Consider the following 23,618-nt stretch of genomic DNA (forward strand, 5'->3'; position numbering starts at 1 on the left):
TATAGAAGGGATGAACCCCTCTTTAATGGTCTCACAGGCAGAACACACAGCACACAGTGACATGTGTTCTCGGCTTTCATCCTGGTACCAGGAGCAGTGGGCAGATATTGTACAGCGCCTGGGGAGCAATGGGTGGGGGGGGTGTCCGGTGCCTTGCTCAAGGGCACCACGGCAGGGCAGGAGGTGAACTGGGACCTCTCCAAGTAGCAGTCCACACTCCATATTCAGGTCTGTTCGGGGACTTGAACCGGCAACCCTACGGCTCACAGTCCAATCCCCTACAGACTGAGCCTCTGCCGCAACACATTTGTGTATGTATTGATGTAGATAAATATATTGCCAATGTTACTGATCGTGATACCTAAATCATTATCGACTACATGACTTATATTAAAACGTCTCTATGTTGGCAGTTATTTGGGATTCATGCACACGTCACTAATTATTCTAAAACCCTGTAGTTTACATCGTTGGTATGTAGTCTGATTCACCGCGTTATTTATTTAAACAGATCGAATATAATAATGTAGTTAATAGTCTTTTCTGAAAAGTACAAAATCATTGAAGCGGTGCAATAAAAAAAATTAAAATGTTTTAATAGGAAGTTTGTGGGATTAAAGTCTGTGTGTCTTAATGATGTGTCTTTAATGAACCAGTCAAAGGAAAAGAGTCTGCAATAATCTGTTTGCTTTTTACATGACGTTTCTTAAAGTAAAATGCCATCACTTCACACTTCTTTTCTTCCCTACTGGTTATACTGCTACATTTGTTTAAGCTGTAAATGATTTTTGCATGAATTAGCTCAATGTTTCGTTTTGGGAAATATTGAATATTACCGCTGCTAAAGAGTGAAGTGCCACCACGTTCAAATTACACATTAGAGGTCGCTTGTTAATTAAAATACACTTAGAAGTTTAGAAACAGTAAAATTGTCTTTTAATTGTATGCATTTATGTGGTATATTGTTTTAATTATTTACTTTGTGGGTTTTTATATATGTTGTTTATTTTATAGTTTTATTTTGGACCACCCGTTTTAAATTGGTCTTTTAATATTCATTGTTTAAGTCTATGCAATGATGTGAATATAGATTGCAAAGTTTCAGGATTAGTGATTCTTAATACCAAAAACGTTATATAGTTTTCCAACATTATTATATATTGAATATATTAACCTTTATAAGGAAAGTTATTGTAGCTTCAAATGTAGAGAAGAAAGAAGTACAACATTCCTACGAATGCTCAGTGTTGATCACAAACGACAGCCAATCATGTGCGAGCAACAGCACAGTCTGATTTGCATCAAGCGAATATAAAGAGAAGTCCGGAACAGCAGCGAGGTATCCTTTCGGTTAAACCCCAAAAAGAGACATCATGCCTGAAGCAGCCAGCGTGAAAGCGCCCAAGAAGGGCTCCAAGAAAGCCGTCACCAAGACCCCCAGCAAGACCGGCAAGAAGAGGAGGAAGTCCAGGAAAGAGAGCTACGCCATCTACGTGTACAAAGTGATGAAGCAGGTGCACCCCGACACCGGCATCTCCTCCAAGGCCATGGGCATCATGAACTGCTTCGTGAGCGACATCTTTGAGCGCATCGCCGGAGAGGCCTCCCGTCTGGCTCACTACAACAAGCGCTCCACCATCACCTCCAGGGAGATCCAGACCGCCGTCCGCCTGCTGCTCCCCGGAGAGCTGGCCAAGCACGCCGTGTCTGAGGGCACCAAGGCCGTGACCAAGTACACCAGCTCCAAGTAAACCCTGCTGCTGATAGACCAACAACACAACGGCTCTTTTAAGAGCCACCCACTACTTCTACAGATGTATTCCTCGGTTTTGAATAAGTTTACAACTTGATGCATAATCCAAGGATCCTATTATTAAATCCCTTAAATATGAAATGCATATGTTTGTCACGTGTTGAGTTTACTGAGCCTCGTTTCAGCTCGCCCCACAATGGCTTGGTTAAAACACTGTATCAATACTATAATATAAGTATATATAAATATATATAAATATAAAACAGGGTTTAAATATATCACATCCTGAGATAATGTCTTCTCACATTTCTGTATCACTAATTAATACAGACTTGTTTTCCTCTGTGAAATAAGGATCTCTAAATTCTTACTTAGTCAGCACTAAAGCACTTTGAGCAGACTTAGTTTCAGTGGATACCCATTAAGTGTTTTTGCTGGAAGCAATCAAAGAAAAATGTCAGCTCAGAGTTTTAATAACATGCAGGTGCATTTGACCATTTCTTTACAATACTTGATACCGTTGTCATGCGGGTAGATATCACTGGAGGGACCTTGGCTCCTACTTGCTCCATGCTTCTACAACAGGTGTATTTCTACAGATCTCATGAGACGCTTCATTGCACACAGGTCACCTCTTCATCTGTATTGTCTCTTGTGTATTTAACTCAACATTCATGTCTAGTTAGATTCAGATCGCCCTAGTTAAGTAATGAACTCTTATATGAGACAAATCATATCTTTGTATACAGTTTCGTCGGATCTGACTTTCTGAGCTGCAGAATAAATATACCGTATATCTATTATTTATGCTGTCAATAAAATACAATGGGTCAAAAATCACAATCAACAAAACAAGAATGTTTCCATTTCTGAAACGAAATTATATTAATTGACCAACGTAATTCTATTTTTTAAGAGCTCAACTATACAGAGTATTAATAATTGAATGGAAGCAGTGTTATGCTTCTTTGTCTGTTACTTAGCATATTAAATGTATCATTAAATATGTGGTACATTTCTTGATTATTAATGTAATCATTGTTGCCATGGCAGCACAACTTAACTCAGGGTCTGTGTATAGCGTGTACAACTGTTGACATGTCAAAAGCATTAACTGTATGGGCTATACAGTATTTACACATTATATATTTTCTGTCTTCTTGTCTTTTTTTAATTGTAAATGTTTTTCGGGGGTCTTATTACATATTAAGGAACCTTTAATCATCAAACCTTTAGTATAAAGCCTGCGCAAATTAGATAAACAATATTTAAAGGTGACCTATCATGGAAAATGCACTTTTGTACGTCTTTTATACATGAATATGTGTCCCCGGTGTTCCAGGGAACTCACAGTGTCAAAAAACACAACCCTCTCTAATTTCCTCCGTACCCAAATCTCTTAAAAAGGGGCTGCAACGGATCTGATACAGACTGGTCCAGATTTGAACACTTCTATGACGTCACAGAAGTGGCGCTACGGCTATTGGGCCAACTCTACCAATCAGGAGGAGACAGCCACGGACATTGCCGTTGGAAAGCTCTGGAGACGCTGTAGTACATATGCCAGGCCTGTAGATGGTGCTGCTCTCACAGAATCAGCCCATGCAAAGACAGTGTTCAATTGAGCGAAATTAGGAATGGCTAAAATGCATGATCTGTTTGGTATTTTGAAAAATGAAAAGTATACATATGCCTTATATAGGTATGGACCTACACTATATTATTCAAATATAGCATGATAGGTCCACTTTAAAAGAAACAAAATGTGTTGGAAGATGATGTGGAGGCTGCAGCGTTGGCCCCGCCTCGCAGCCTTCCCACTGTCCGTCTTCTCTTAGGTCCGCAGTGAATATTTAAATACTGCCTGTCAGACTCCACTTTAGTGATGGGAGTTATGGCTCTCTGAAAGGAGCCGGATCTTATGGCTCCGTTCTGTTCAAAAGAGCCTTTTATTTTAAAGGGGACGGGGTTACTAGGTTTATCTGCGAAATAATCACCAGGATAATGATTGACTGTATTGCCAGAGCTAATTTCAATAATCGGCATTGTAAACATCAGAATCAGAATCAGGTTTATTGCCAGGTAGGTTCGCACATACTAGGAATTTGACTTGATGTCATGGTGCATACATAAAATATAAAAAATAAGAAATCTAATATAAAACACAAGGTGGCGCCATATCCATGTCATCATGTCAGTGAATGAACTTTAAATTTACCCTCGGTATGTGTTAAGTAAATAAAGTTGCCTGCCCTTGAATGAAATTCACGCAACTCTTAATATTAGATACTGTAGTGCCGAGGATATGGAGTCGGAGGCGGTGCAATGGGGATGGGGACTTTCCTTTACTATGAGTCGTTCAAGATCACTCATGTTTGAGTCAAATAGAAAACACTTGAAGAGATGTACACTATAAAAAAACGTAATTTCTCTAAAACAGGATTCTAACTAACAAAGAAGTATTTAATAATAGTTAAAGATAGGAACTTTCCATCCTATTGAAAAACAGTGGGATAGAGATTTAAAGGGTGAGTTGGAGTTTCAACCTTTCATTTGGTTGATTTATCCTTATTAACTGATATATTATTATTGTGAAGGTAATCGAGCCAACAACCATTCCTATATAGGGATGGGTATCGTTCCGGTTCTTATCGATTCCCCGTTTCGATTCCAAAATTGTAAAAGAAAGAGGTCAAACGTTTAGATAACAAAAATATCTTTATTCTTTTAAGCTTTAACTGACATTTTTACAAATAAAAAAATATACATGCAATACAAATGTATTGCACAATAGCTGTGCTTTATTTGAACTGAGCTATGCCTTTGGCAAGCTATTAACAGGCATTACACTGTGCCTTGTCTTTTTCTTTTTTAGTGTAGTGGAGCCTCACTTTAGAGCGTTTACCGCGATCCATCTTTGGTGTTATGAAGTGACTGAGCTTGTGAACTGTGTACTGGAGGGCGGGGCAACTGTGGACCTCTGTCGCCTGTCAGCGCAACTTACATGATGCCGTTTAAAAAAATTAAAGGTGGTGCCTTAATGTCAATCCTACTCAGTTTGTGTTTACAGAGAGATCAAAATCCCGAATAAGAAAATAAAAATTATACTATACAGATAGGCTATGCATAAAATGTGTATATCTTATACACAATCAACCAGTGTTCGATTTACCTATTCGCATTCAGGGGAGCCCTGTTTTTTTTTTTGGTGGCAATCATATAGGCAGACCTGAAAGATGTATACATATACAAATTCTTAGAAAACCCAAACTTTTATTTAATAAAATTGCTTTTTTCACTAAATCAATGTTTCTTTGAAATTAAAACGTTTCTTTCATCATAAATAAATGTATGACTGATAACATAATGTAACATATATATTTCCAATGACAATAAATGTAATGTGTAAGATATTTTTAAAGTTGCAAAACAATCTGCAAAATATCCGCTAAGATCAGATGTTGCATAAAGTTAAAAACGATTGACTTGATGCTCTCAAAATTAGGGTTATAAGAATCATAAGCAAAACATTTGAACATGCTGTATTCAAGCTCAAATACATCTGACACCGACATTATAAACAACACTTACCACAGAACATAATAAAATAAAACCGTACATCCAAGACAGGAAAATATGTTTTAATCCACTTAAAGAGCCTGTGACACGAGTTTCCCCCATCATCCAAACCCATCAATTTGAGTAAATATTGTCCCCTTGAAAACCGTTACTGAACTGATTTTGGATATTTGTACTTTGATAACCATTAATCTGCCCTTCAATGTTGACAATTTTCTGGATCTTCTCGCGATTATTCCATTACCGCCAAATTATGTGTGACGTCATTGTGGGCACAGCACTCCAGCTGCGCCATTCAGGATCCCAGCATCTGCATGTAAACGCACGATGGGGCACACAGCAGCAAGCTCAGACAACGATGACAGTTTAATTTTGAACGTGTCTGAGAGCTCATATGAGGCTGAAGCATCGGTTTATGTTGTATCTGTTAGAAGTTTAGGAATTAGGTGCGTCAATATGGGCGATCATACGGTCATGTAGCCAGTGGTGGACTGGGACTAAAAATCATCCCGGGACTCTCGACTGGCCCACTTCGGTACCGCTAGTAAATTGCCAACGGGGGGAGTGGGGGATGTGCTAGTGACTTATCCGACCGGCCAACTTCGGTACCGGCCCATCGGGATTCGTCCCGATGGCTAGTCCGACACTGCACCCAGCCCAGCCCATGTAAACTGTCAACGGGGGAGCCTCGCTGCGGGGAAACGGTGGACCTAGTGTCCCGATCGGAGTGGGAATAATAATAATAATAATCTGTGCATTTTATCCCTTAATTTCCCAACATTGTGGTAAAAAAAAACACACGTTTAATCCGTGTTGGTGTACTACAACTACAAAAAGCATCGGTTTGTTTTCTCATCAGGAAATGCAGACCGGCTCAAACAAGCGATTTTTAAATCATCATCTTCACGATCTTTAATGTTTCATATGTTCGCGAAATTGACATGAAAGCACTAATAAATGTAGTTTCATCCACTTGAGTTTACAACTACAAAAATAATCGATTTTTTTTTATATCACATCCGACGGGAAGAAATTCAGCAGCTCTCACTACCGATTTTTAATCCTAATTTAATCATCACCTTCACCACGATCATTTATGTTTATGTTCCCCGAATTGACATGAAAGCACTGACAAATATGAATATACTGTAGTCAACTTCATTAAAACGTTATTAACGTGCCTAAACTCAGTAATTCACCATTTCTACGCATGACAACACACTTTGTCCGTGTTTGGCTCTCTCGCCGCACAGTGAAGCGTTCCCGCATTGACGTCACTTCCGGCTTCCCCCAAAACTTCAAAATGAGTCGAAGGAATTTCCCCGTGATATTCGAAATTATTGATATTTATCGGAACGGTATCGCATCTTCTTTTTTAAACTGACGGTTCGAGATGACTAGTAGCCCAATGTTTCATTGCACAACAGTTGTCGGGATGCTGTCACCGGCTCTTTAAACTTTGTCAGATGTGGCCGTAACTCCTGGTCAGTAACAGCTAACAATTATGAGCCACAATTAAATCACTTCTTAAAATGGTTCCAGAAACAGAAGACGTGTATATTACAACTAAACGGTAATTGTAATTAAAGTTCAAGCAGCTGTTTTTGTTTTATATTACCAGATGTTTTTTGTTTGAGATGAAGCCACATCCATCATATTTACCATTAATGCAATGAAGGTTGGAAAAAACACATTTATATACAATATTTACATTCAGTTTTCATGTTATTATGAAAAGAAACAGCTATCTTAAAAGCAATGCAACCGAATACTGTAGCTTAGCAATGAACCAAACCTTCATTAAGGTTATAAACTGCTTTGTGTTGGTTGTATTTTGGTAGAGGGGTGAAGCACGGGGCGTGGAAGAAACTACAACATTTTGAATTATTGATTATTTGACCTTTCCTAACAATGGCCTTGGCGACAGGATTAACATTTAAGTATTTTTTCCTGCAATGATTCCAAGCAAATGTCTCGATTGTCAATATGTGTTGATTTTCTTTGTGTTATGTGGTAGTAAATGTACGTTTTAGACAGAACACGTGAAATAAAACATCGTCTTGAATTTCAGAAGGCTAATGACTCATAATACCAATCTGATCACTACAGGAGCAGCGATGTTAATCTATCATCACGTCTATGTCTACAGGCATCAGTTCTCGGACAAACACAATGTCATTGTCATCGTTTAGGTCTACTTCGATTAATTCGTCTTTGGGCTCTTCTTTGCAGACGGACTGCGAAGATTCTGTGATTTCAACAGGCAACTCGATCACTTTGTTCAGATAGTCTCCCTTTCGGCCGTGTTTACCCGCTATTGCGATGACCTGAGAGGCGATGGACCAGGCGAACTCTACTTTCCGATGGTTCTGCGAGCTCAGGTCGAAGTTGTACTCCAGAATCTCATACAGAGCAGGAATGTACCGGTTGCAGTTTTGTCTCACATACTGGTGCATCTCAAAGAGGACTCTTCTCGTCAGCAAATGCAAGCCAAGTTTTTTTTTGGGTCCTTGTTGCGATGGGATGTTTAGGTCTAACCCTATTTCTTCACAGATGCGATAGCTGAGGACCTTTATCTCAAAACCTCCATTTAAATCCTCCCTTTTTGGCTTCACATCTTCTGAATCCAGACCCTCCTGGTGGTTGGATATTGGTGGTTCTGATTCTGGCTCTGGTTCTGGCTCTTGCTCTGACTCTGGTTCTGGCTCTGGTTCTGGCTCTGACTCTGGTTCTGGTTCTGGCTCTTGCTCTGACTCTGGTTCTGGCTCTGCATGGCCACTCAATGGGACGAGGTTGTTCTTCCAGGTAACTAAAGCCTTTGACGTGAAGCTCATTCTTTTCTGTGTCGCGTACCATCTCCGGATCACCTGCATGGTTACTCTGCTTTGCAGATCAAAGTTGTGCTCCAGAACGTCGTAGACTATCCTGTGGGGCGAGCTACACAACTCTCTGACAAACATGAATATTTCAATCACGACTCCGTTGGTTAGGGCCGCCAAATCCATCTTCTGGCCTGCCGGGCGTGCGTCTGTGGACCAAAGGTTGAGGCCTAACTGTTTACAAAATGGATGTGGATCCATATCTTCCAGCCGGTTCGAATCCAAGCTAGTCTCCTGCAGCGTCTCAACTTCTGGTCCAGTTTGAAAGACGCTGGTCACATCAACCGGGAACTGAAAGACACTGTTTAGAAACTCAGTGTTCTGCCTGCCAGGGTGGTTCTGTAGGAACTTTTCTTTAGACATCAACTTTAAAAGATTGCGCTCATGATAATGATCTAGGATGACCAGGTTAAAGTTCATGTCCAGAACTTCCAAAAAGAAACCGCGTACAGTCTTTGACATCATTGTGCCGAACTTATAAACCTCCCACAACGTGTTGTTGGTGAATAGTTGTAGATCCAGGCTCTTCTTGTTACACGAGCCCACGTTAAAGTCTAAACCTATCTCTCTGCTGCGGGCAAACTTGTCGTTTACTCTGCTAGACTTCAGGATTTGTTTTGAGCGAGGAGCCCTCCTCATCCACAGCTTTTGTTTGCGAGTTTTAACTTTCGTGTCCTCGCTTTCTTCTTCAATATACAGATCTGAGACTGCTTTTAGAGTTGTGTGTTTTGGAAGAATCTTAGGCGAAATAGAGTTGAAGTTATAAGTCGGAGGCTTCACTTGAGTGACAAAAACGTCCTCTTCTTCCTGCTTTACATCCAGAGAAAAAATGGCTTCTGATGAACAACCATCAGACACCATTTGTTCCGATGCTGCCTCCGACTCCAACTGCATTTCCATACCACAGACAACCGGGCACCGGTAAGACAGGTCACTATCTGGACAAACATCAGCGTTAACATTGTCAAGTCTCAGCGTTTCCCTTCGCTTACTTGCCACAAGCTCTTCCAAGTTATGGTAATCTGGGGATTTTCGTTTCCTTCGCTTCGGCTCCAATGTCTTGATTTCATAAGTCTCCTTTCGGAAAGCCTCGCTATCGTTGGTTCTGAACCAGGCGTTCTTCCTCCCCAACAGTTTGGGTAGTTGCGAACAGAAAAATGTGTTCTCAAACTTCGTGCCGAAGTTTTGCTTAATCAAGTCGTGAACTATCCCGTTGTGCGTTCCGCAAAGAACTCGCGAAAAGTCGAGCAGTTCAAGCACCACACCGTTGGTTAGTGGATTTGGGTCGAGTTTGTTTTTGGGCGCGTCTTCTGGTCGTACAAACAGAGACACACCGAGGTCTTCACAGTAAGGGTAAGATCTAGCCTTGACTCGTAGTTCTCCTGGTCTCTTCATCATTGACGTGACTTCACTGATCTCCGTCTTCTGAGGTTCTGCTGTCTTCCTGCTGCCATCAGTAAGTACCGAAGTATCAACCATTTTGTTTCTTTTAGCATAGTAGCGTCCGGGCTGCTCATTTGCAGTGGTCCTGACTAAAAAGCTTAAGTCTGGTAGCGAGAATTTATCTTTATTTCTTTGATGAGTTTTCATCCTGATTTGATTCTTCACTACTTTTATTTTATTATAAGCACGCCTCGCGTACTCGTAGTACTGCTGATCATTGTCCAAGTCTACGCCGAGGTCAAAGTTGAAGTCCAGCATTTCCAATAAGAAATACATCTCGGACTGAGTCACAGTTTTTGCAAATGCGCAAAGCTCCAGCATCACAGCGTTTGTGAGCAGCCTCGGATCCAACTTTTCCTTCCTTTCCAACGCTGCATTGAAGTCCAAACCAACCTTCACTGATTCTGGGAATGGGACGGTGCCGCTCTGCTGCCGAACCCCGTGGTGGATGCGGCGCTGCCAGATGTATTCATCGATGTTCTCCATGCTGACATCAAAAACCAAAATGTAAATCCTCTTTTTGTTTCCTGAACAACATCCTGAGAACTTGGGTCTTTGCAGAAGAAACAAGACACTTCTTTGGTGTTTTAGAGCATCGTCTGCTGCGCTTTGCAGTCTGTGGGACAGAAAACAAAGTCAGAGTTAGTTAACAGAGACTTTGAAAACCAAAAACCTTTTACACCTAGACAGCTCATTTTCTACCAAGATGTTTAAGAAAATGGTCCCACTGCAACAAAGCTATAAAATGCACTTGTATTGTAATCGTACTGCTATATGAACGCAAGTGCAGTAACATTTGGTTTGCAAACACTTTAAACAATAAGGTGCTTTTTAACAGGAGTTTTCCCTTTGCACAGTAGCAGTTAAAATATGTATTGTAAATCTCAACATCAACATTAATTAATGTAATCAAATCAAATACAAAACCAAAAGCTATGTGCCAGAGCATTAATGTATTGTGATGACACCCATCCTGTGGTTTTTCTGTATGTGTATACGAACTTTCAATATAATAATATTAATAATTCAAACTGTTAAAGGTGGTGTAGGTAATTTTGGAGAAACCAGCTTGAGTGCGCTAGAATTTGAAAATACACAACTGGAAAAAATCTGCCACTTCCTTACAGAGCCCCTCCTCCAACACACACGAACGCACACATGACCAATGAGGGCACGAGATAAGTTTGTGCACAGATGGAAGGCTGACAGGCAGGTAGGCCATCCAGTTACTTTAGCCGGGCCGGCTCAGATGATTGGTCGTGCTTTTTACAGCGCCAGGGCTTCCAGAGATGACTTTCTTTATGGATTTTTTGTCAAAGCACTTAAGATATTCATTGCTATCAGGATGTTAAGAGCATTCCATGGAACATAACAGAAAGTGTATCTCGAGCCGGTTTCTCAAACTTACCTACCCCACCTTTAATGCGCCATAAAATAATTGTCAGCGTTAATTAATTAATGCTTTAATTAAGTGAGTACTTCTACTTTTACTCAAGTACAATATCTGAGTGCTTCTACTTTTACTCAAGTACAAGATCTGAGTACTTCTTCCACCTCTGCTACTTCGCCATTTCTGATTTTCATTTGACGGTTTTCACTCGACGCAACTTGAACGCACCAAAATGGCTACTAGATGCAAACCATGGATGTATAATAAGAACGCTGCAAACACAACTTCTTCTCCAATAAAGGCTAAAAAACACAAAGTTAAAATCATATACCCGGCAGGCTGTGCGTGAACAATATGATAGATAGTTAGACATCGTGTCTTAATTTGAAAAGCGTGCATCATAATGTAAGCATCCTTTTAAAGCACAGCTAAGGTAAAAACAGCAGAATTTACAAACTGAGGCTGAACAAGAGGACTTACCGAACAGCGGAGCACAAGCCGGATCACCGGGGCATCACCGGGGGGCAATGGGGCATCACAGGGGGATCAATGAGGTCAGAAAGTCTCCGGTTGTTCAGTTTATTTGGACTGAAATTCCGACGAGCCGCTGCAGCACCGTGAAACTCCACCTTAAAGGGACGCCTTCAGGGATGCGTCGGAAATTTAGGTTTTACAGTCATTTCATTGAAACTGAGGAGGTAGAAGTACTCAGATCTGCTTCGAAAGTACAAGTAGAAGTACTCAGATCTGCTTCTAAAGTAAAAGTAGAAGTTCTCAGATCTGCTTCTAAAGTAAAAGTAGAAGTACTCAGATCTGCTTCTAAAGTAAATGTAGAAGTACTCAGATCTGCTTCTAAAGTAAAGGTATAAGTACTCAGATCTGCTTCTTAGGTAAAAGCGGAAGTACTCAGATCTTGTACTTGAGTAAAAGTAGAAGTACTCAGATCTTGTACTTGAATAGAAGTAAAAGTACTCAGATATTGTACTTAAAGTAGAAGTACAACAGGGTCGGAAATTAGGAATACTTTTTTTCTGTTGAGTTTCCTGGAAAGGAGAAATTATTATGATTATTTTTCATTATAAAAAAGTTGATTCAACACCAACACACTTTTTAAAGACATCATTTATAAGCTTATGGCGGACCAGCTCGCGCTTGCAGCCGTCAGATGACCTATTTGGGTGGCCGTACGTAGCTGTCCAAGGCTGCAGTCGAATAACCCAGTGGTTCCCAAACTTTTCAGCCGGCGACCCCCAAAATAACAGAGCCAGAGACTGGCGACCCCCTGTCGGGGGGGGGGGGGGTGAGTTTTAATCAGGGCTGAATACAACATTTTAATTGTTTTATTATTAATGGTTGTTATTTGTAGGGCTCTGTCCTAATATTTATTTGTGTTTTAAACTATGTTGAAAGATTAGTTTAATATCATTTTTTATTTTGCTATGAAATTCTGAATTAAATTCTGAATGAAAGGCTGCGCGCGAGACTGTTTTTTCGCTGGGTTGAGTCGTGTGGGTGTTTGAGTGAGATGCGGCACAGCAGCCTGTCAGTTTACTCTTGCTAGGTTAGTTTGGCTATTATCATTTATATTTATCTGCAACAATGGATATCAGGAAGTGGTTCATGAAAGGAATATGGCAACTCAGCGCCAGATTCAGGCAGGCACATTAGAAGAAATCAGTTACGTTACCAACGTAACTGATTTGCCAGGGACAAGGGAGGCTGGCAATCAATTATATTTTGAAGAGAAATTGACTCAAGCCGGCTCTCTCACAAACTCCGGCTCTGTGCGCAAGCAGACCGCTGCACATGCTCTCAGCCTCGCTCAACCTCTCTCTCTCCCTTTCTCTCCATCGCTCAACCTCACTCCACCCTGTGTGCTCAAGTTTGCCTGATTTGCCTAAGTTGGCACAGCCTTACAAATGTGCCACAAAACCAACCAATGGATGCAGCCTATAATAAGACCGTCAACAGCCTTATGACAACCTAAAACCCCTCTGTTTCCGTAAAAACAATTCACGAACGCCTCCCCCACAGCATATCTCTCAGTAGCCAACAATCTGTGAGTCTGTTGGCTCGGACATAAACTCGTGTTTAAAATAATACTACATAATAAATGTAGTCTACATTTCATAATAAGAGGTGTAAAACCTGAGAGGATTTTAAATCGCATTTGAACTAAATGCTTATACAATCTGTATTTGTATTGTTGATTTAATGTGTGAACGAGGCGATATAGAGAAGGTTAAGCTGTCATTATTAGGCTGTAATTTGTTATATACTGTTGGAATGGGTAAGCAGGCCTATTGTTTTTGGAAATTTGTGGAGTTAGGTGGTCCATGAGTGTTTTTTATTGGTTAAGTGGTCCTTGGTATGAAAAAGTTTGAGAAACACTGCGCTAGTGGATTGTCAAAGGGGGAGCCTCGTTGCGGGGAAATTATACAGATGACATGTCCGCCATGAAAATCTCTATGCAAACGTTATTATTAATAATAATTTTATTTTTTTAAATTATAAAAAAAATTAATTAATTTTTTTTAATAATTTTTTTTTATTTTAATTTTCCATTTTTATTTTGTAATCATCTCGCGACCCCCACTCGGGGGGTCGCGACCCCCACTTTGGGAACCCCTGCTCTGGATGATAGGAAAGGTGGTTTTAAACTCCCTTTATAACCTCCTTTAGCTTAGGAACCAAGCCCCCAGGAAGTGCGCCGGACTCTTATGAAAATATTCGTGCTGGCCAAACGGCAGTACTACACTTCCGTTTGGTTGCCAGGCCCGGAAACATTTTTTCCCATTGACTTACATGGGGAAAGAATGGTCTGTAAATCGTTGGATAATTTTTTTTAAACTAAACAAACTACCCAGTATGAACACTTGTATAGCCCTTATTAAAAACATTCGTTCCTCAAGTTGTAAAAATGTGCTAATAACGTTATTCTGAGAGTTATTTCCCCCTGCATTATGAACGTGCATCTAACCCACGGGACCGCGCCGCCCGGCACGTTCATGTGATGTGACCAAGCGGCAAAACTCTGGGGAAGAGCCCGGTTATGGCTAGAAAGGATCCGTCTTGTGTAAATATGACGTCACGTTCTCGTTGTAACTCTCGTTGGAGCGGCTCGGAAACACACCTAATAATAATAATAATAACTTTTATTTATATAGCGCTTTTCAATAACCCAAAGTCGCTTACAAAAAAATTAAAAGTACAGAAAGGGGGTGAACAGGCAGAAGACAACATATTGGACAAGAAAATTGAACATGAACATTACATGAACAGGCAAAGGACAACACAGGGGGGGAGCAAGCATAGGACAACGAGCAAAAGACAACATAATGGAAAAGAGGAAAGAAAAAGTTGATGAATGTATGAATAAGAGATGCAGCGTGGGGTGAATAAGAGATACAGCGTGGGGTGTGAGTGAAGTCAGTGGGTTGGGGGGTAGGGTAAGTTGAAGGCTTGGGAGAAGAGGTATGTTTTCAGCTGGGTTTTGAAGGTAGACAGTGTGGGAGAGTGGCGGACAGATTGGGGGAGGGAGTTCCAGAGGCGGGGTGCTGATCTGGAGAATGCTCTGTTGCCAAATGTTTTGAGTCTTGATGGTGGTACTGTGAGGGAGAGAGTGGAGGAGGATCGGAGGGCTCGGGGGGGGTTGTAGGGGATGAGGAGGTCAGAGAGGTAGGGGGGGGCTAGGTGGTGAAGGGCTTTATAGGTGAGGAGGAGTGTTTTGAAGATGATGCGTTGTTTGATGGGGAGCCAGTGAAGAGAGCGGAGAACGGGAGTGATGTGTTCACGGGTCCGGGTGTGGGTGAGGAGGCGGGCAGCAGAGTTTTGTACCATTTGGAGTCTATGGAGGGAATGGGAAGAGATGCCAGTGAGGAGGGCGTTGCAATAGTCGAGGCGGGAGGTGATGAAGGCATGGATGAGGGATTCAGCAGCACGGGGGGGGAGGTAGTGTTTGATTTTGGCAATGCGGCGGAGGTGGAAGTAGGAGATCTTGATGATGGAGCTGACATGGGGGTCAAAGGAGAGGGTGGGGTCCAGGATAACGCCAAGATTGCGTGCCAGGGGGGAGGGGGTGATGGTCGAATTCTCAATGGTGAGTGAAATGGGTCCTGTTTTATTGAGGGTTGATCTGGTGCCTATGATGAGTAGCTCTGTTTTATCACTGTTGAGTTTAAGGAAATTGTGAGTCAGCCATGTTTTTATTGAAGAGATGCAGGTTTCGATATGGGTGAGGGGAGGGTTGTGAGGGGATTTGGTGGTGATGTAGATCTGGGTGTCATCGGCGTAACAGTGGAAATCAAGGTTGAGGTTGCGAATAATGTGACCAAGGGGGAAAAGATAGCAGATGAAGAGGAGGGGGCCGAGGACTGAGCCCTGGGGGACCCCCTGTGTGACTGGGGAGAGGGCGGATGTGTGGCCAGAGAGGGAGATGAATTGTTGCCTGTCGGTGAGGTAGGAGGTGAGCCAGTCGAGAGCGGAGCCCTCAACACCCTGTTGGCGCAGCCTTTGTAGGAGGATTGAGTGATTCACAGTGTCAAAGGCTGCGCTGAGGTCTAGTAGTAGCAGGATGTTGAGGGCACCGGAGTCTGCAGAGGAGAGGAGATCGTTGATTACTTTGACCAGGGCTGTTTCAGTGCTGTGGAGTGGGCGAAAACCAGACTGGAGGGGTTCATAGAGGTTGTTGGACTGGAGGTGGGTGTGGAGCTGGGTGGCGACAATACGCTCCAGTGTTTTGGAGAGGAATGGCAGGTTGGAGATGGGGCGGTAGTTGGAGAGGTTGGCTGGGTCAAGGGTGGGCTTTTTGAGGATGGGGGTGATGGAGGCAAGTTTGTAGATGGAGGGAACAAGACCAAGGGATAGAGATTGGTTGAAGAGGGTGGTGAGGTGGGGGATGAGGACAGGGAGGCAGGCCTTAGTTAGGGTCGTAGGGAGGGGGTCAAGAAAGCAGGTGGTTGTTTTGGATGAGGTGATGATGGCTAGGATGTGGGAGGAGTCAACAGGAGAGAAGGCAGTGAGGGGAGGGAAGGGCGGGTGGACTGGGAGAGGAGGGGGGGCGTGGGGGTTGGAGGAGATCGTGGTCATGGCAGTTAGGGAGCTGTTGATTTGTGAAACTTTGTTGTTGAAGGCGAGGAGGAAGGAGTTGCATAGGTCAGGGGAGGAGGGTGGATTGATGTCAGGTGGCTGGAGCAATTTATTGATGGTGGAAAACAGGATGCGGGGGTTCCGGTTGGTGCTGTCGATGAGGGTGGAGAAGTGGGCAGATTTGGCGGCTTGGAGAGCATCACGGTAGGAGGAGATGTGAACTTTATAGGCTTCGGCGTGGACGGTGAGGTGGGTTCGTTTGAACAATCTTTCAAGTTGACGGCCGGTCTGTTTCATGGTACGGAGTTCCGGGGTGTACCAGGGGGCGGGGTTGGTGAATGAAACAGAGGAGGTTTTCCAGGGGGCCAGAGAGTCGAGGGAGTCAGAGAGAATTGAGTTGAGTGTGGTGGCATAGTCGTCAGGGGAAGAGGGGGCAGAGTCGGGCGGGAAGGCAGAGGATATGAGCTGGGAGAGCGTGAGGGGGTTGACTGCCTTGATGTTGCGGTAGGAGATGGTGCGTTTTTTGGGGTTGTGGGGGGAGGGTAGAGGGGCGGAGAAGAGGATGCAGAGATGATCAGAGAGTGGGAAGGGGAGGGGCTGGGGGTTAGATAATGGTAGAAAGGAGGAGCAGACTAAGTCCAGAATGTGGCCTTTGGTATGGGTGGGGAAGTCAATGTGTTGGGTGAGGTGGAAGCAGTCAAGGAGGGAGAGGAAGTCAGATGTCAGGGGGGCATTGGGCTGATCCATGTGGATGTTGAAGTCGCCAGTAAGTAGGAGGTGGGAAGATAGAGAGGATGCAATGGTGAGTAGTTCAGACAGTTCAGAGAGGAAAGAGGGGTGTGGCTTCGGGGGACGGTAGATTAGAACAGTAGTGATAGAGTTGGGGAGGGAGAAAGCAAGGTGTTCAAAGGATGAGATAGGTGGGAGGTTGAGGTTCAGTTCAGTGATGTGTAGGGATTGTTTGTGGAGAACAGCGAGACCACCCCCGCGCCCGGAGAGGCGGGGTCTGGCAGTGAAACTGTAGTTGGAGGGAGTGGCTTGGTTGAGAGCGTAGAAGTCCAGGGGCTGTTGCCATGTTTCACAGAGGAGAAGCAGATCAATGTTATTGTCCAGTAGCAGTTCGTGTATAACAGGTGATTTGTTGGAGAGGGAGCGGCAGTTCAGGAGTGCGAGGGAGATGGATGGTGGAGCAGGGGAGGGGGTACAAAGGTTGTTGAGGTTGGCAGTGCGGTGGATGGGGATGGCGGGGGGGTGGGGGATAGTCCAGAGTGAGGGGATGGGTGAACCGTCAGGGAGGTGTCGGTTGCGGGGGAGGCCAGCGCCCCGGTGGATGTAGCGGCGTCGGCGGAGGATCCCAGCGGCGCTAGCTGCGGTGGCAGTAGCAGGAGGGAGACGATGGTTGTTGTTGAGGCTGTGGAGGTCAGCAGCAGTGTAGATGAGAGGGCGAGAGGTTGGTGGTGTAGTAGGCTGAAGCAGCGGGAGAGATAGTCCAAGCAGCAGATGAAAGGTAGCAGCAGATGAGAGTAGCCAAGGTAGTGTATTTGCAGTGGTTATTAACTGATTGGCTAGGAGTTGGTAGGCAGTGAGATATGTGAAAGCAGCAGTGGACCAGGTGTTGGAGTGAGTGATGCGTGTGGTGTTGGTTACCCCAGACCGTCCCTGCGGCACCATGTCTGGACCTAGCTACCCAACAGTAGACGAGCTGGTGGGGAGTGGAGGCTCCCCGCAAGAACGCCGGCTGGGCAGCCAGACAGAGTGAGTGTTGTTGTTGTTGATGTACGGCGCACAACAGGTCGGTCCAGGTTGGCACAATCACCATCACAAAACACACAGCGTACTCACCCGAGTCCAGAGCAGCGATCAACACACCCAGAGCCAGGAAAAACAATCCAGTGGTGTAATCAGGTAGTCCAATTGTGACGGGAGCCAGCTGTTAGCTTCGGTGGCTAACGTAGCATACAGACCGGGTAGTCAAGGTGACGGAGTGGAGCCAGCTGTTAGCTTTGATGGCTAACGTAGCATACAGTCCAGTAGTGAGGGAGCCTATGAATGGAAACGGAGCTGGAGAGATGCACAACGGAGTGAAGAGCAGCCTTGGATCGGCGAAAACCAGCATAGAGACCCGTAGACAAAACAAACAAACATCCAGAAACAGTCCGGGGGTAGAAGCGGCAGTCAACAGACAAGACGCCAGCGTTGCTCTAGCACCGGAGGGACAGACGTGACGTGACATCATGACCTACAGCAGTAACATGCAACATACACATTAATGCAGCAGTAATATGAATAGAGAAACATCAGACATAATAGTAAAACACTGCAAGGGAACATTGTATTGCACCAGGAGCTATCTTGGGACTTTTACTGCGACAACGTTGACTTGCCTGTGAATACAAAATAAACCATAGTGTTGGTGATCTACAGTGTTGTCATTCTTCTTTGAACACCAGCAAGACCGCTAACACCCTATTTCAACAATCACACTCCCTGTCATTGACATAATTAATAGATGGTTTAGCTTCTCACGATCATTTGCTGATGTTAACGATCGTAACTGAAAGGCTGCCTGCCAAACGTAAACATTCAGCCACGTGACTTGCAAACTATCGCGAGAGTTTTACACTAGACGGATCCTTTCTAGCCATAACCGAAGAGCCGGGACGCCAATGCGGAAGTGCCTCAAACTGCAGTTCATCTAGTGGCCACTAGGAGCAGTCTGCAGAAGGGAGCAATTTCCAGAGACCCCAATGTTAAAATGCCCAATTTTAGAGCAGAATTAAACATGTTTACATCGTGGTTCAAAAAACCATATTCTCTGTATAGTTAGATCCCCCCTTCATGAATATGGATTGGGGGGTTGAATTTTTTCTCAAGTCATCTGTTTCATTAATATTAAGCCTTAAAGCTTTTGTATAAATTAGGGCGTGGTCACTTTGATGGACATGTACATGCCTCACTGTCAGCTAACAGCCACTTGTCCACTCTGCTAGGCTACAACCATAGAGGCTACAACGTTAGTTAGTTGTAGTTACTGTACTTGACCCTTTCGTGTTCGTGGTGATTGTGCCTTTTAGGGAATATTGTTAAAAATACCAGACAATTAAAATGTTGTGCTGTGCGCTTGAATATACGAACAGAACTTCCAAGAAGTCTAAAATGATAATATTATACATGTCCCGTTTGCAGGTGTTTGTGTACTTGGTAGCTTAGCTTGTTACTAGCCAGCTAAGGACGTAAGCCTTTATACTATATGCATTTTAGTTTATGATTCAGCCTTAGGTAAGACTTTTATAGTCTATGGCTATGACGCCCCCAACGGGAGCAAATGTTAATAGGGGACCCAATTATCCCAGTGGTGGCCGCCAGAGCTAACGGAGCCGCAGGGGACTAGCTCCAGCCGGCGTCCCGGAGCTAGCCCACTGCGGCTCCATTAGGTCCGGGGCCGAGCGGTGGAGTCCGTCTTTTCTTAACGTGTGAATGACAAGTATTAAAAATAACAAAATAGCTAATTGTCTTGCAGATTGTCTCATTTAATTATGAATTTAACATTTATATAGGGGAACTACACTTTGAGCAGTAACTTGGTATGCACGTATTTCATGTTAGCTTAGCTTCTTAGCCTGAGCTAGCTCTGTTTACTTCCAGTTCGAAGGCAGCAGGTCCCACCTCGGCTCTGCCTCTTTGCCCTTATTTGGAGCAGGGGGGATTAGACTCTGACGTCGCTGTCAAGCCGTTAGTGGCCGACTCCGCCTACTAAGGGCTTCTCGGCAACTCTGCAGAATCCTATGGGTGACGTCACGGACGTATTTGTTTCCTCGCGTATCTGTCTCTCTCCACAAACTCTCACATGAAATGTGTTTTTTGATGCGGCATGCCTTAGCAGTCCTTTCCAGTCTGTAATGCGTGTTTCCAGTCGCAAAAACCTTTGACAGTAAAAGTCGCATCAGATGAAGACGTATTTACTTTAAACTGTCTACAGGGGAAACAAAAGGCTGCGTCTGCTTTTAACAAATTCAAGGCATGGCCTGTTGTAGTACCGTGCAGTGGCAAAAGTGCACTTATTTCCTGAAAACAATCTCCCTGGATAACGATCCAGTTTCACCTGGTTGGGTTTATTAACCCCAAGATCACCTGGGGCTGTTGGTCTTTGAGCGGTTGCTGGCCCAAAAGTACCTGTTGATGTGCTGCAAGGTAGCGTCTGTAGCAGTGCTTGAATTGGAATAAGGTGCCAGTACTCTAAATCAGCAACAAGTATTTGGCACAAAGTCATAGTACATCCTATAATGCTGGTGGGTTTGTCTCTTTACTGTATATTTTAGAAAGGCTCACTGTACTTAAACAAAATGACTCAGGGTGCATCTGAGATTAGAGGGGGTGCAGTGGTAAAGTGCTATTTGTATAAGTGGGGAGTGGACCTGACACCCTCTAGTCTAGGGGAGTCCGGGGGCATGCTCCCCCGGGAACATTTTTTTTTAAATATTGAAGTTAGATGCATCAATCTGGTGCACTTTGAGAGCAAAATGAAGAGATATATGGATACCTCTCAACATCCATAATGAAACAACTGTAAACAGATTTACTTTTTCTTTATGGATATAAAAGAAAGTAAAGCTTGACTCCTACTGGCTGGTTAAATGACTCCTCGTCCCTGAGGCCACTACCAGTTTTTTGTGCCATTTTGCTGGATTTATTTGTCAATAGCGTTGCTGCACAAAGTGATAGCCCTCTAGTTTAAATCTACTACCCAAAAAGAAACATATGGAGATGGGTTACTATTTAAAATAAATTGCAAATCTATTTGGGAACAGTGGGGCCGGTCCTCAAATCCTATAGGGGGGTCCGGGGGCATGCTCCCCCGGTAAGATTTTTTTTTAAATGTTGGACTTAAATGCGTCAATCTGGTGCATTTTGAGGGGGAAATAAAGAGACTACACCCATATGAAACAAAAATGTATACATTTAAATAATCATAAAATCATAAGTACATGGCCATAACCAATAACATACAATATCCAATATGAAAAAACATTGAAACTTGTTTATTTATTTGTTTTTGGTTCATTTATAGTTGTGAGTGTGTCTGGGCTCCTGAATCGGCCTCTCCTGTCTCCCTCCTCTCCCCCCTGCTCCTCTTTGAGGCAACAGCAAAGACTAGTTTTAGCTCTCAACAAGTTTATCTTACCTTTTTTCACCGAGTTAACATTTTGTTTGTATTATTCATGCGTATTTTACTAATCACTACCCCCTCAAATGGAAATATGTGTTTACATAAATGGTGACCGAACCGTTTGAGACCCACTGAGATAACTTAAACTAAGTTAACTATCTAAAGACTCAAGAGAGTAATTTACCTCACCAGAGCTGTAGTTTTCAGCCTCTAAGTCTGACAGCAAAGGACTCTCCTCCACCTTGTTGTTGAAAAAGCTCCCTATATCCGTTAGCGCAGCTAGCTAGCACCAGATGCTAACAACAATACATGTAACCGGTGCGCGCGCTTTCTCGCTCGCTCGCGCCACACACACACACCAACACACACCCTCCCGAGCTTGAATGACACACAGAGACCAATCGAGGGCATTAGTATGATCTGTATGAAAGTGGCAATGTCGGCAGGCCACGTCATGTAGACAGCCAGTCACCCTCTGTGAGGCAGAGTCAGACCCTCATTTGTGCTTCGTTACGTTTACAATATATACGTATATTGCCGGCGGCTGAGTACCGGCATTTTACTGAGTACCGGCACCTTGCCGGTACTCAGTAAGAAGTGCCGGTACCACATGGGTAAAAATCAGAAGTGCCGGTACTGCGTACCGGTGAGTACCGGCCCAATTCAAGCACTGGTCTGTAGTGGAGGCACCGGCACGGAGGAGGAGGATGGCGGGTGTGGTACAGGGTGTGGCAACGCAGATAGTGATGGTAGGAGCTATGCCTCGGAGGACAGCGTTGGTGGCAGCCGCGTTGATGAGTCAAGGGCTCGATGGGCGAGGTCAAGCTTGTGACATCAAGGCGTGCTGCTGCAACGGCAGGTGCCGGGTCGCCAGCAGCACCATCGGCTGCAGTTCTTTCATCGCTATTTCGTTTCAATAAATCCTTAGACCTTTTAAGCCAATTTCTGATGTCCATTTTGTAATTCAAACAGAAATGGGAGTCTACAGAATGCACAATAAACAATAAACAAATCCAGAATAGGCGGCAGAGTGTGACGCTGTGACTGGTCTAAATGTGGACGAATCACAAATCACAACAGACAGATGAATTTATTTGACGTAGCCTGCGATTTATTTTTAGTTACTATCTGACACCACATACATCGTAGCATACAATTTCACCGTTTATTTATAATTAAAAAAATTAAAAACATTTTGTTTTAAATGTTATAAATCATAAAAAACGTGTTTATTTGGGAGGGCAGGAATGTCAAATGGGAGGGCCTGGCCCTCCCACGGCGCCGGGCATGATTGGCTATTGGTTATGTTCACATGCTTATTTGATTACATCCACTTGTCTAAGAGGACAACAGATACTTTTGACCCAAAACCAGCTGTTGACTTGTGGATGCAAGCAGCTAATCGCAGACTCAACCAGAGAGAAAGAAGTAGGCCTACATCATCAGCTACCATGTCTGACAGTCAGGAGGGTAGTGATGACAGCTTGTAGGATTACTGGTCGTGCTAATGTTGTCTTGTGTTCACCTCTGCATGTGTCTTCTGTGTTCACCTCTGCATGTGTGTTCAGTGTTCACCTCTGCATGTGTCTTCTGTGTTCACCTCTGCATGTGTCTTCTGTGTTCACCTCTGCCTGTGTCTTCTGTGTTCACCTCTGCATGTGTGTTCAGTGTTCACCTCTGCATGTGTCTTCTGTGCTCACCTCTGCATGTGTCTTCTGTGTTCACCTCTGCATGTGTCTTCTGTGTTCACCTCTGCATGTGTGTTTAGTGCCATGTGTCTGGCAAATAAAGTCAAGCCCCCTCAAAAGTTACGGTTTATTTCATTTTAAGGACGAGCACCAAGCAACATCTCCAGGTGCTCCTTTGAGAACCAGGGCAAAAAAAGTTATGTGCACCCCTGGGTATAGATAGTGTAATCATAACTGAATAAAACCTCAAATGAAGAAACGATTATTCAATACACAAAATAATAGTTTCTAATACAGAGTAGGCATAGGCTATATGTAGGCCTACATTTCTCACCATTGGTGTCATATTTCATCGATCGTCGTCGGATTAAATTTTTGCTGACTTCTCGAGGCACCATAGGGATATTTGCCTTTTGTTTTGTAAATCAATATTTCGCAAACTACATTTGGATCCATCACAACTTTCCTGTAAAAACTCTGGTACTCTGAAATGAATTACATTATTTAGCCTGCTGCTTGTGAAAGCACACGTGCAAGCTATACCGCAGGATTACATCCTCTGTTTTCCTTAGATACTTTTATTTTCTTTAATTTATCCATAGTTCGCTCAACGAGCCGGGCGTCAGGTAAT

At 43.6% G+C, this 23,618-nt stretch overlaps 3 protein-coding genes across 3 annotated transcripts in view; 1 reads left to right on the plus strand and 2 right to left on the minus strand.

Annotated features, from left to right (window-relative positions):
* LOC307019049 (uncharacterized protein) overlaps positions 1-18,359 on the minus strand; it is a 189,984-nt gene extending 171,625 nt beyond the window's left edge. The window contains exon 1 of the mRNA XM_079649666.1: positions 14,178-18,359. Within this exon, the coding sequence (XP_079505792.1) occupies positions 14,474-17,803 (3,330 nt within the window). The 5' untranslated portion in view covers positions 17,804-18,359 and the 3' untranslated portion in view covers positions 14,178-14,473. The remainder of the gene's footprint in view (positions 1-14,177) is intronic.
* LOC307019071 (histone H2B 1.2) lies at positions 1,366-1,938 on the plus strand. The gene has a single exon (XM_079649691.1). It carries the CDS (start codon positions 1,374-1,376, stop codon positions 1,749-1,751), a length of 378 nt encoding a protein of 125 aa, XP_079505817.1. The 5' UTR covers positions 1,366-1,373; the 3' UTR covers positions 1,752-1,938.
* On the minus strand, positions 4,399-11,662 carry LOC307019051 (uncharacterized protein). Its single transcript, XM_079649669.1, has 2 exons — positions 11,525-11,662; positions 4,399-10,270 (listed from the first exon to the last, which is right to left on the minus strand). Exon 2 carries the CDS (start codon positions 10,138-10,140, stop codon positions 7,453-7,455), a length of 2,688 nt encoding a protein of 895 aa, XP_079505795.1. The 5' UTR covers positions 10,141-10,270; positions 11,525-11,662; the 3' UTR covers positions 4,399-7,452.
* Positions 18,360-23,618: the final 5,259 nt, after the last annotated feature.

Source organism: Notothenia rossii (genome assembly GCF_949606895.1).
Source record: "Notothenia rossii genome assembly, chromosome: 9".
NCBI classification, from domain to species: Eukaryota; Metazoa; Chordata; class Actinopteri; order Perciformes; family Nototheniidae; genus Notothenia; species Notothenia rossii.